Source organism: Sinohyriopsis cumingii, chromosome 15, assembly GCF_028554795.1.
Source record: "Sinohyriopsis cumingii isolate HCF-2022 chromosome 15, ASM2855479v2, whole genome shotgun sequence".
Taxonomy (NCBI): domain Eukaryota; kingdom Metazoa; phylum Mollusca; class Bivalvia; order Unionida; family Unionidae; genus Sinohyriopsis; species Sinohyriopsis cumingii.
The window spans coordinates 147,247,469-147,261,567 of record NC_142975.1 but is presented as its reverse complement, the minus strand read 5'-3'; the positions used below and the strand labels follow the sequence as shown (position 1 = coordinate 147,261,567).

Below are 14,099 nucleotides of genomic sequence, written 5' to 3'. Positions count from 1 at the left end.
ACTTTACTTATGAGGACCTAATTTAAAAAGACTGAAACTGACTTTCATCTCTTAGCTGCAGAAATTTACTCACAGACTGTAATGAGCATGATGCTGCCCTAGAATACAGGGACTTGTATCATTGCTTAAAACTGACGTCACCTGTCATACATGTACTATATAGTACATGCATGACAGGTCAATTTTAAGCAATGATACGATCCCCTGTGCCCAAGAATGGAATGCTGTATTATGCCATTTATGTATTCACCTTTGAAGGATTTGTTTCTTTTGTTGTTGTCTTTTTCTGATACACCTGTGAAATTCTTTGAAAAAATATGTGTTCTAACATAAACATCGACTAGAATACATCTAAAGACTTTTAGCGCCAAATAGTACAATTATTTCCACACGGCCTTCTGCCCTCATGTCCTCATCTTTGGAGGATTCTGTTATTTTATGTTTCGTTTATTTTTGGCCTTTTTCTAATCCATCTGTGAAATTATTTGAAAGGAGATATTTTTGTTCTTATACACGCATCGACTAAAATAAATTATACTTTTTAGCGCCAAATACCTATAGACTGTTTCTGTACTAAATATAAATTAGAAAAAAGAATCTGCGAGTAAAGATTAAAAATTAGAAAACCAGTCTGTTCTCTCCTCACTAAGCCATACAGCTGCTATAAATAGAATACGAGGTTGAAATTTTGAAAGTAGAACCAGCAAGTTTCTGGGTAATAGGATAGTTGCTATAAATAGAACATAATACTGTTAGGAAAGTGCACGGACAAGCATACTCTTATATTGTAGTTATGTAGAAACCGTCTTTTCTAAAATACGGTCTGTGGGATTAATGGGATGTTAATAAAAACGAGAAAACAAACAACTGATTTTTTTTGGAAGGTGGATATATTGAAAAAGCGTAATCCATATACGTTTATGCGTAAGGCGTGAAAAAAAGCCTAATGATTATGCCAAAAGCGTAATGGTTGGCATGTATGCAAATGGACCAAAACCCCTCCAGGAATTCAAATCTGGAGACAAGAGGTGCTCAACAGCTTGGTAAACTCCCTGAAATCTTCAAGATATATACACTGAGGACTACAGTGGTTAGAACATGTCAGCAAAATTAAGTAATACTAAACTGCTTTCAGGGGACATCACACATAATTTCCCGGAACTGCTTGGAGTGATTAAAGGCAGTGACCACATGGCATCCCTCATGAGGGAAAACAAATTCAGCAAAAACTTGCACACATGACAGAAAACATGAATAAATTACAAAAAGAATCTGTAAAAACTAAATACCACTCAGCAAATGAAGATAAAAAACTTGCAGAACAACCAACAGATTTTAGAACAAAATTTCAGAGCAAATGAAATTACTGAATTTAAGGATGAATCTGCTGCTACAAATAGTTTCTTGTTGTTGTTGTTGTGGGGGGTAATGCCATTTTTCAGCACATGATAGGCTATGCATGGCAGCCAGTATTAATGGTGGAGGAAGAACCCAGTAAAACCCTGGGAAGAACCACCAACCCACAAGAAGCTACTGGCAAGCTTTCTCACATACCCACATTGGCTGAATCCGAGACTCAAACCCACGCAGACAGAGGTGAGATGGCAGTGATCCATAATGGAAAGCGTTTTTGACCACTCGGGGCCCCCAATAGTTTCTTGATGCTATGAGGCCATATGATACTATGATCAACACAATGCCACTGAAAATCATTTTTATGACATTCCATACAACACACATTGGTCATCCTGAATGCCCACTCTTTCAATGCAGTGCATGCCCAAGAACTCATAGACATTCAAGAGTTGAATGCTCTGAGAATCTATGTCACAAGTGGAGTGTGTGTGAATGTGTGTGTGTGTGATTAGGATTCTTAATGTAGCTTTAAAAAAATTTCAGTCATATTGCTACAAAGTCTGCAGTGTGGCAGTTTATAGTGATGTCTAGCACTGTGGCATCATGCCGCAGACATGTAGCATGATGTCCCACATAGTCACATCATCGTGACACCAGGCTGACCAGTCCTAACACTAACCTATTAATGCTGAGCGCCCAATGAGGCAGATGTTAGTACCATTTTTGTAAGTCTTTGGTATGACTCAGCTGGGGTTCGAATGTCACAAGTTGAATCATAAAATGAGAGACATAAAACATGCATTTGTGACAAAGCACCTACAGCACAAAATACACGATCAATTCAAACAAGGGATTATCACCCCCCATGCCATAAATATGTCTAAATGCTAACAAGGTTTTGCTGAGAAAGCAAAAAAGTCTATAATTTTTTTTTAAAACAACCATTTTTTTTAAAAACAACCTGCAAACAATGGTCTGAAAATCTAACTCAGACATCTGCTTATGGATAGACTAGGTCTGTGTTTAAAAAACACATGTCATAACTGCAAAACAAAACCATTCAGTCCATAAAGTGCAAACATTTCTTTGAAAACTTCTGACAGATTGCTAAAATGGCACAACAATTAAAAAATGACATGCATATAATTATGCATTTTAAATTTAATTTGTCTATCTTGAGTGGTTGTTTTGGGGATTTATCCATGCTAACAGGTTTTTGTGCAAACAAAAAATGGTTGCAAGCCTAAAAAGTTAAAAGTGGGAAATAAAAAATTGCTATAAAGCTCTGTAACACACACACACACACACACACAATCTTGTCAAATTTCATTTGTCTACCTTAAGAAGTGGTCTTGCTTAATCATGATAACAATGTTTTGTCAACAACAACAAAATGTCCAAAAGGATGAAAATATTAAGAAAACTAAAATTGTTGTAATTGTCTGAAGAGTCTAAGCAGACAATCTATTTATAAATAAACCAAATAATTTGGTCTATTTCAAGTGGCTTTTGCTTAACTTAGCTAACAAGACAACTGTCAAGGAGTCTAATTCCCAAAAGTTCAAAAATATGACAAAAACAGAAAAAAACTGCTGTCGTGAACTGAAAAGCTGTTCTCTAATTTCACTTTGAATACTCCTTATGCTAGTTCCCTATAGTAAATGAGACTAAACCAAAATAAGGCATATTTAAATGTACGAGAAAATGTTTATACCTAATTGCATCACAATATGTTGAACGGTTATTGAGTTAAACTGGTTGCATGAAATAGTCCATGCAGTCATTTCTCAAAGGCCATAACTCTATTCAAAGTGAGATACTTCCAATCCAGCTTTAATAATTTTTTATTTAATACATCTTACATATTACTTTTCAATGCTTACACTAAACATGACTGATGGCAAATGTTTAAATACAACATGTTGGAATCTCTTAACAACCTCCATTATTTTTATCCTAATTCATCATGATGTATCAAATGAGTGTGCACAAAAAAGACATTAAATGATATCATCTGCCCTACCGAAGGCGAATCTAGATTACAAGTATGAGAAGGATACATGTGTCATAGGAAATATTCCACGGTTTTGGAGCTTTACTCTAGATAAAAGTGTGTCACAGACCAACTGGAAACATAAAAGCATAAAGAAAATTAAAATATAAAGAATTCTTAACAGCATAAATTGAATCTTGACTCCTAGTCAATAATTTCATTGAGATATCTTCAGTGACTTTGGAGCTTTGATCTGAAAGAATAGTCTGAATGATGAATGGATGGATGAACAGACAAATGGATGAAAATTTAACAATACTGAAACACTAGTCTAAAAATGGTACCAAATCTCAGAGGTATCTTAACATTTCTGGAGTATTGCTCAAGGGAGGGAGGGATGGAGGGATGAATGGAAAGACAAATGGCCAAAAACATCAAGATATGCAAACACTTTAAATAACAAATGAAACCTCTTATCAGTACTCTAAGAAAGGTTTATCAAGATATTTTGAATGGTTTTGGAGTTCTGCTCCAGGAACAAAAGTGTGAAGACCGACTGGCTTGATGAACAAATCAATAAAAACACCAAAAACAGCGTGAACAACAAATGACACATCTAAACAAGTAGTGTAATATATGCACAAAATTTCATAAATGGTTTTGAAATTAAGCCCTAGAAATGATGTGTGGATAATGTATGGTTGAATGGGCAGACAGACATTAAAAATAATTAAAACTAAAGAAAAGTGAATAGCACAAGGCACATTAAGACGACTACTCTGATGTGTGCCAAGCCATCTAATAAATTTAGTTGGGTAAATTGTGTTGATCAAATAAAAGAATGGGAGAATAAATAAGTTACCTGATGGAGGAGTGGGCCAGATCCTCATCAGCTCCAATAGCTCTCAGGACATAGGAAGGCTCCAAGGATGCTGAGGTGCAGGCACTTATGTTTGAGAGTAAAAAAAATAATTTACATGATTAACTCATCAACAATATTCTATGAATCTAACTGGTCAGTAACTAATGTATATAATTCAATATGACAACAACGAAATGCCCGAGTGAGGTGCAAAAATCTCTAACAAGGCATGCATATATCATGTGACAGTCATAGTATGCAAATATATCAGTGAATTTCAGAATATGCAACTGAAAAGTTAACAAAATGACAATGAATCTTTGTGTCACAACTTATTTTGTAATTCAAGTTCAGTATATATATGTGCCAACAACAATGATAATGCTATTATAAACTGATACCTATGTCTCACCTAAGCTTTTCAGTTGACACAAAAACTGCACCAGACAGACACACAGATATAACTGACAAGGGTAACACTGTATGCCCTACCAAATTCAATGGAACATAATAAACTTGAATTATGTGGTGTAAAACATGTATCCTTGCACTGTCCTGTTTTGACCTAAAGGTATGAACCTCTTGGATACGTCCCTGTGGGTAAGAACTGACCTAGAGTCAACTGATATTTGGACATGTTCATTTGACTTTCCATGCTAAATACGTTGCCTTGGGAATATAGATGGACCCCAAGGTTAATGTCAGTTGCATGTAAAAATCTGCATATGTCAGTGTACAGATGGTTATAGGGTGGGACTCTCAATAGTTTCTATCCTATGACACAGAGATTAAGTTTTCATGGTAGAGATAGATCCCAAGAATATCACCCAGGGTACTCAGTCTAAAATGTGTTGACATTTGGGCCATTAAGTTCTCAGACATGTAAAACATATAACTTTTGTAGGTCATTCAAAATTTATGTAAACTCAACCATATCCCATTGCCCCACCCCTAGAGGCATGATCAAAATTCCAAAAGTATTGGCACAACTTACACTGACACCCACAGGACTATCACTAACCAAAGCTTCACATTTCTAGCTTTAATAGTATAGGAATTCAAGGATATTACAAATACGCCCAGTTCATATGCCCATGTACTGACTTTAACCATATCCAAAAAACTTAAGGATTAAAAAATACACAAAATAAAAAATGTAATGGCCTCAACATAACCTACCTTCCTGAGGAAAGAGCCACATCTTTCAATGCCATCAGTAAACTTTCCCCCTCCACAAAGGCAAAAGATAAGTTAATACAACCTGAAAGTAAGGAAAATACCGTAGAAATGAACATGTTCCAAAAACTTAAATCAGTCAACTGGTAATATGAAGTCTACCCAGACTAACTGCCTAAGAAGTTCAGGAAAGGGCAATACACACATGACATGAATAATAATAATGATATGGTCTCTATCTGCTGGGGAAAAAGATATTTTTGATAAAACAATACTCTAATAATGTACCTCTAAAAACGTTCAAAGGAAGTAACTACATTTGCAAAGTTAGCAAGAGACCAATGAGCATAATTACGTACAAATATATTTACTATTCACAACATTACTCAAATGCTTACTGTATGTCATCAACAAAATATGCACTGATAAAATAATAATTTTATACAAGCTCAAATGTATTAAACAGACTCGTATGTTTTATGCAGGCCTTGTGTTTATTCAGACCCATGTTTTATACAGACCTATGTTTTATACATGACCATATGTTTTGTACAAGCCAATATGTTTTATACAGACCCTAGTGCTATGTACAAACCCATATGTTTTATACAGACCCGTGTGTTTTATGCAGACCTTTCTGCTATGTACAGACTTGTATGTTTTATACAGACCCATATGTATGACTTTAGAAAACAAATACTGGATGTTACCTGAGAGAATACCACCAAATATCCAGTTGAAAAATGTGAGGCAAAAAAATACAAAAGATTAATTCATCTTAAAAAAAGTGTTTCATTTTTTCCAAAACTGTATGGGAGATGATGAACTATAATTTGCAACAACCATAAATATGCATCCCTATTTAATGGAGTTCCAGTTATTAATTTTGTTGTGAAACACTGGAATGATCTTCATATCATGGATTACTTTTGAAGAAGAGCATTTGTTTACTGTACTGTTTATATTTAATTGGAAATAATCACAAAATGCTATGAACTTGATACTCCAGGAAAGGACATCTTAGTCTCTTCTTGTTCTCTGTTTGTTACCAATACAACATTAACACTGTTTCAGCATGAGTGACAAAATTTTCAAGTGACTGGAATATATGCATGGCCCTGAGAGCTACTATATAAGTTAAACTTTCACTGAATACAAATCCAACCATTAGTCAGTACTCAATGTTTTGAAACAGCACTATTATTATTTATTCCAACAACATAACAATGTGTAACCATATCTTGCTTGTCAAAGTCAGCTGGTAGTAAGGGAAAAGTGCATGCAAAGAAATCAGTTTCATTGGTCTATTTGGTGTCTGTAAGATCTGTTGCTAGGTCAAAATTCACTACTCAGTAAAGTGAACAATAAAACTCAATGTGTGAAAAACACAGATGCTGGAACATTGCTCAACTTTACTCAAGGAGTATAAAGTAATATCAGTTCCATCTAAGCACAATGAAGGTCTGGCGAAATAAAATATTTTGACAATGTTACTGATTTTCATTAAAAAGAAACAAATATCCTGACTTTTTAACACAGAGACACACAAAAACTGATTACTTCCTTGTCTACTAACATTTTCAACATGTTCTTTGGTGCTAGATAATGGACTGTTTTACAGCTTGGTAGAGGGGAGAACAAAAAGGATGATAGCATTGTAGTGCTAACCTGGGTAAGACTGTTTGGGATCTCCATTCTGCACCACCTGCGGTAGAGCCTCATTAATCTTCTTTATCAGCCTCTGGGACAGGGCTGTAATCCTCGTGCTGTCATACTGATAAACAAAACAACTATGCTTATTCTGTTATCACTGATATCAATGTCCATATTACCATCCACTAGCAATAAAGACTATGGTATAAATATGTGTAAACTGTATGACATATCCACTAGCAATAAAGACTATGGTATAAATATGTGTAAACTGTATGACATATCCACTAGCAATAAAGACTATGGTATAAATATGTGTAAACTGTATGACATATCCACTAGCAATAAAGTCTATGGTATAAATGTGTGTAAACTGTATGACATATCCACTAGCAATAAAGACTATGGTATAAATATGTGTAAACTGTATGACATATCCACTAGCAATAAAGACTATGGCATAAATATGTGTAAACTGTATGACATATCCACTAGCAATAAAGACTATGGTATAAATATGTGTAAACTGTATGACATATCCACTAGCAATAAAGACTATGGTATAAATATGTGTAAACTGTATGACATATCCACTAGCAATAAAGACTATGGTATAAATGTGTGTAAACTGTATGACATATCCACTAGCAATAAAGACTATGGTATAAATATGTGTAAGCTGTATGACATATGCACTAGCAATAAAGACTATGGTATAAATGTGTGTAAGCTGTATGACATACGCATTAGCAAGTACCTGTCTGAAACAGCCACAACTTCAACTCTCTGTAGATCCCAACACTTAAAATTGGCAATAAATTAACCTGTTTAAAAAAATGCTACTTATTTCCACCTCTTGAAGGGATTGTGATTTACAAAGGTCTGACTTTAGCTTTTTTGTATTTTAATGAAAATCAGAAAAAAAACTCATCACTATGTACAATTAACTGACAGTGTCCACAGCTTACACAAATGCTTTATGGCTGTTTCCTGGTTTCATGACCAATATGGGGAAACACTTTTAAAGCTGCATTCCTTACAACAAATCATAACCAAGAAAATTGTGTGACAAAATGAATGGACTATCTGAATAAAAAGTACACACTGGACTTAAGGAAAAAACATGAAGAATCTAGGAGACTGATGTGGCCATTAGTCCAGGCTCAGGTCCAATGGGTATTTGATAAAGCTTGCCAATAATGATCAGATTCTATTTTAATCTTTGTCCATGATCAATACTGGCTGCTATATATATAGGCTACAAAGAGCCGAAAATGGCCGTAACCCAAAAAACATGAAGTAAAAGCTTAACTTCTGTATCAAAAAACACTATTAAAATAAAGAACACATTTGAGTCAAAGTGCATGTACCTGAATATTAAAAGCATTCCTTAATATCAGCAAAAATAAATATTACAAATATTAAAAATCAATGCCATGCATGCACTTCTATAGCAATAAAGTAGCATATACTGTGCAGTGTTTAGGATTCATTTATAAAAAGAATGAGAAGCAAACTGTTCAATAAAATAATTACCTAACAGAATGATTAATGTGCTTGTTTTTAAGTATATAGTAAAGTTATTATGAGTATTAGAAAAGTAGCTGGCCTCTTTCATGTGCCATTGAATGCCATCACACACTTAAACATCTTTCACCACATGCCCTCAGGAGCAATAATATTTGAAGATATGATAAATGTATGTGGAAATAACTAATAGCATGAGAAATACTGCAATTCTTAAAATTTGGAGATAGCTACTGTGCATTACAAATTGTAACAAGTGTGCAATTTTAGCAATGTTACCTCTGAACTTGTAATTGACACAGACTTTGATCAATTCTCAAAATGTTCAGGCATGTTTAACTTTTTTGATTCACATTATACTAATGATGTGATACTTATCTGATCAATTGTTTTATGACTGAATGCACAAGCCTGTCATGCAAGTTAACTGAATTAAATATATATATATATATATATATATATATATATATATATATATATATATATATATATATATATATATAGATATATATATATATATATATATATATATATATATATATATATATATATACACACACACTGAATGATTATAGAATGATTAACAAATAAAGACGATAAATATCTATATTCTACTGATGTGACATTTATGATTTAGAAAATTTTGTTACTGAAATTTTTTATCCCTTTATTATAGCTGTCGTCATTAAAGCACTAGGCATCTTGCATGGTCTATACAGTAAAGATGTACCAACTTTCCTTTTACCTGTGGCATTATCTGCATCACCACTGTGCACCATATGATAAATATGTCATTATTTTGTATTATTTCTATTTTTATTCGTATTTATAATTGATTCTGGTAAAGTAACAGAAATATTGCCATCTGAATATTTTAATTATTACTTTAAAAGTAGTCAAAGCACCAATGTTTTACATGCTATTTAATTAAGAATTTTACAAAAATATTATAATTCAGGCTGCATTATTTTGGAATGCATGGTATAGGATTCATTTTAAAAAAAGATAAGGTCTATATTCTAATTACATGACACTTTTATCATTTAGATAATTTTGTCACTGTAGTTTCATCACCTTTAATTTTACTGGTTATAGCAGTTATTACCTTGCATGTTACGTACAGTATAAATGTACCGACATTTATTTTCATCTGTGCAAGTATCTGTATCACAACCATGCACTTTATGATGTAATTTAGGCTGCTCCTACTACTAAAATAGCATTTCTTTAACACTGCACTCACCACTGACATTGTTTATCCAAATTACAAAAACCCTGCACCTACAGAACAATGGTTTTAAATTTGTATGGTATGATCGGATTAAATAATCCTATGCTAGACTGCAATTGTTCCAAATAAATACTACAACTCATAACGACCATTGACAGACTAAAATTATTTGTCAACCTGAGAATGTATTTACGAAAGTGAACTGGATTGGCATACTGAATTCCAAGACAACAAACCTTTAAATTTCTGGATGTATTCCACTTGGATTCTATGTCACCTTAGAAAACTTGAGAGTTCATCAAATCTCACTGTCCAACAATTTCTTTTGCCATGCTAACCGAACACTGTATGATAATATCCAAGTAATATGTACACCACACTATAACATGAGACTGATAAAATTAAATAAACCTGTCAGGTTCTCTCCCCTGTATACTGATCACCATAAGTTAGACAGCTAAAAGGAGGAGGGAGGAGGTGATATATATTCAAATATATATTTTTTCAGCATAACCACCATAAGTGATTTTCCTAACCAACTGTCCACTGCCAGAATCAAAACAGTTTGAAATACAACCTTCTATGTAAGTTTTTTTTTAAAGTGCCCTCCACAGGGGCATGTATGTTTTAGAGGAACAGCCCTCAAATATTTGGGAAATGTCAAACACAGTTTTTAAAAAAATGATATTCACAATAGTTAAAAAGTGTAATCACATAAATAATGTGGAATTCATAAAAAGAAACATTATCACTGAACTGGCCAAAACTCAGACTGATGACATAATTAATTTAATTCTAGATGAAAACGGTATATTTATCAGTTTAGATTAAATAGAGACAAGCCAATTTTGTCTCTAAGTTTAGACAGATTGTTGTTTGTAATTTTAATATTTACAAATATATTGCTAATATTAACTGAAAATAGGAAATGTTTTAAAACTGATGGTTATTGTACAAGCAATTAAAAGAGACACAGATGAAATTTTATTTACTCTCAAGTTGGGTCTTTGAATATCCCACTTCACTTGAATTTCCAAACTTTTAAGCAAATATGTTTTCTTATATTGATTACCTGTTAGAAGATGAAATCCAATCCAGTTTGTTGGGAAATTTCCTATCTGTACATACAAATTTGCATAAAAGATTTTGCTATTATTAGGAGATATGTTCATGTGTCATTTATCTCAATGTCTATGACAACATGTATACGTACTGTGTATTACATGTGTCATTTATCTCAATATTGACATGAAATATAGGCACTGTGTATTACATGTGTCATTTATCTTGATGTCTTTGACCATACATATAGGTACTGTGTACTGCATGTGTCATGTATCTTTATTTTTGCAAAATGAAATATACTTGTGTGTTCTCTGTTATATGAATATATGTTTTGAAAAACAAAAATTAACAGCAAGTCAACTTTAAAAAAAAGATATGTGAAAATTAGGATTGTATGCATGGTTCCCACGCTTTTCTAAAGATAAATTTCCAGGTCATTTCCAGGGTTTATCCAGGATGAAATTACTTTTTTCAAGGTTCACATATGAACATTAATGAATGGAATGAAAGAACGTTTTAGATTACAAAACATGCATTTTAAAGATGTTTCTCTTTCAAGGCTCTCCAAAAACAGAAAAGATGATCATGTACAAAACCACAAAATGTATCACACGAAACAAGTTTGATTATATTCCTATAAATTGGCATGTAAAGTCATTTCAATGTTCTGAATAAATATTCTAACTTTATTTTGCTGCATTATGTTGCTAAGTGGGAACAACACAATGAACAGAAATTATGTTTTATTTCCTTTCAAACCTTTAATTCTAAAGAATTCTATAGCAATGTATATATGCATCTCATAGAAAGTAACATTTCCTATTACAGTATGTATATAAAAAAAACAACAAATGCAAATAATTAGAATCTTGTCTTGTAACAAAAAGAGTTTAATCCTGAATTTATATCTGTGCCAATAAAATCCCAAACATGATTTTTCAAACAACCTAATCTTAAGACGATGTGGTTAAAAATCCATCATTTAAAAAACATCTTCAAAAGGGCTGATTAAAATTTTGACAAAAGACCTTCAAAATTATATACTATTGTAAAAACAAGGACTGAATATTCTGTAGAATCGAACTTGTCTTGTAATTCATTAAACCAGTCCCCAAACCTGTATTGATCCAGCGGCTCATATAGTTTTATAAATATATAATACAATGGGACGACAATTTCTCATTTCAGCTCTGAGATTCAACAATTTGGACTACAAATTTGGCTTAAAACAAATAGCAGTCCATTTTCTAATCCAAGTTTCCTCCGAATATTCCCTTGCCCATCTTTCATATTTTGACATATATGTTGGAGTGTCGGGTCACTGCAACTGCATATAAAAATTTGGAATTTTCCGCCACCGTGCAGTAGCAACATATGGTAGTCACTTACCAGCAGGCCTAAAAAATTTAAACTTATGTTATATCAACTCATACCTGAATGAAATTGATATGAAAATGATACATAGCTGCCAATCTTCCAGGCTCACAATTAGTGAAAATAGGGATAAAAAGTCGTGAATTTGGACATGAATTAGTGAAAAATACCATGACAATAACTCCATCCACTCTGACCATCAATACTACACTATATCAAGATCGCAATATAAAACTAAAACACTACATATATGCAGAAATATATCTGCATTTCTATTTATTATGGTATTCATAAACTTCACTTGTTCTTGTGGTTATTTATCAAGACATGATACTGTGGCAGACTTGAACTTCTTCAACTGCTTGATTGTAAATTTGTTTTCTAAACAGTTCAGACTTCTTGCCTGCTGGTTGTTCTTGGTGACTAAAATTGCTGACAAATTTTCTGCAGTTAAGGAGGCCCTAAAGTCTGTCTTATTTTTCCTCACTAGAGAAAATTCTCTTTGGCTGTCACTGTTGACCAGAAGCTGCAGCACTTTTGGTTCTTAAGCAGGAAAATTTGGAAGCGATTTTCGAGTTCGGGAACATTTGTCAGAACAAATGTTTAGCATGGTCTCCAGCTGATAAAGGTAGATTGTGTTCAACAAGAAAACTCACAAATAATGCTTCAGCATTGGTAGCTTGCAGTTCTTCCGCCAATGGCTTAAAATATTCCAGAGCTGAAATATGCGAATTCTTAATTTTCCAAACTTCATCGCGTTTTTTGCAACCAATGTGCTTCTTCACATCGTCTATGCCCAAAACTACAATTTCTGGTACACTGTGTGCAAAAAGCATGATGTATATCAATGTTTAATGGCAGAATGCATGGCCAATTTGTGATATATTCCAAATTAAACTTCACTTTTTGAGCAATACATTTCTTTTTCCTTGGTGGTGAAGACATTTTCAAGATCTTACATGCGATGCCGTACGGTAACTCAAATCAGTGTTGGTGACACATGCGCAGAGCAAAATTCCAGTCAGGCCCCAGTTTCTCTCAAAAGCATTTGTAAAACTACTCTTATACATATATATTAAAATAGACTAAAATGCTTGTTACCGGGCCAACTGTACTAATTGGCTGTAGGTCTACTAATATCACGACCAGCAGTACCGGACCATTTCGGCAACTGCCAATATCACGACTAGCGCTTAACGGGAAATCGGTTATTTTATTAAAGATTTAAAATAATTGAGAATTGGAGAATTTGTGAATTTTGGGCTTGCAACGTGAATTCGTGAATCGCTGAAAAAGTCGCGAAATTCACACCAAATTCATGAGAGTTGGCAGCCATGATGATATATTTTCTCAGAAATGGCAAGTATTATAATCGTTATGTTGTTAATCTACCAACAGACAAGACGAAACTATGGCATAGATGAGACCTGACCCAGTACTCGCCATTTGCATCACTAGTCACATGACTTCAATAATCTCAAATGACAACATCAGAAATCCAATAGTCACGTGATATCAACAATGAACTCCTTTATACTGTTGCTGTACAGAAATTCAATTATATTAAATTAAAGACAGATACTTTTTGTAAAAACCAGCAATCTGGCCAGTCTGATTTATCAAGCAGGGAGCATATGTCAACGTGGTAGTCACGTGATACAACAAAACTCCAGAAGTTGTTCTCGGAATATATAAATATGGAGAATTTTGTATTCTTTCGTTTTTGTATTTTTATTACAACCAGTATACGACTTTTATTTAATATTTTTTGCTTTCTCTACAACATTTGAAAATGTGGGTTGTCTGATTTGTGTACTCATGTGACTAACATTGCAAATCTGAGTACCAGGTCACATTTCATA

At 33.4% G+C, this 14,099-nt stretch overlaps 1 protein-coding gene across 2 annotated transcripts in view; it reads right to left on the bottom strand.

Moving 5' to 3' along the window:
- LOC149783013 (cysteine desulfurase-like) overlaps nt 1-14,099 on the bottom strand; it is a 44,342-nt gene that overhangs the window by 8,805 nt on the left and 21,438 nt on the right. For both annotated transcript variants that reach the window (XM_089934587.1, XM_089934586.1), the window contains exons 9-11: nt 7,056-7,161; nt 5,391-5,472; nt 4,212-4,295 (exon numbers count right to left, since the gene is read on the bottom strand). In XM_089934587.1, the coding sequence (XP_089790713.1) occupies nt 4,212-4,295; nt 5,391-5,472; nt 7,056-7,161 (272 nt within the window). The remainder of the gene's footprint in view (nt 1-4,211; nt 4,296-5,390; nt 5,473-7,055; nt 7,162-14,099) is intronic.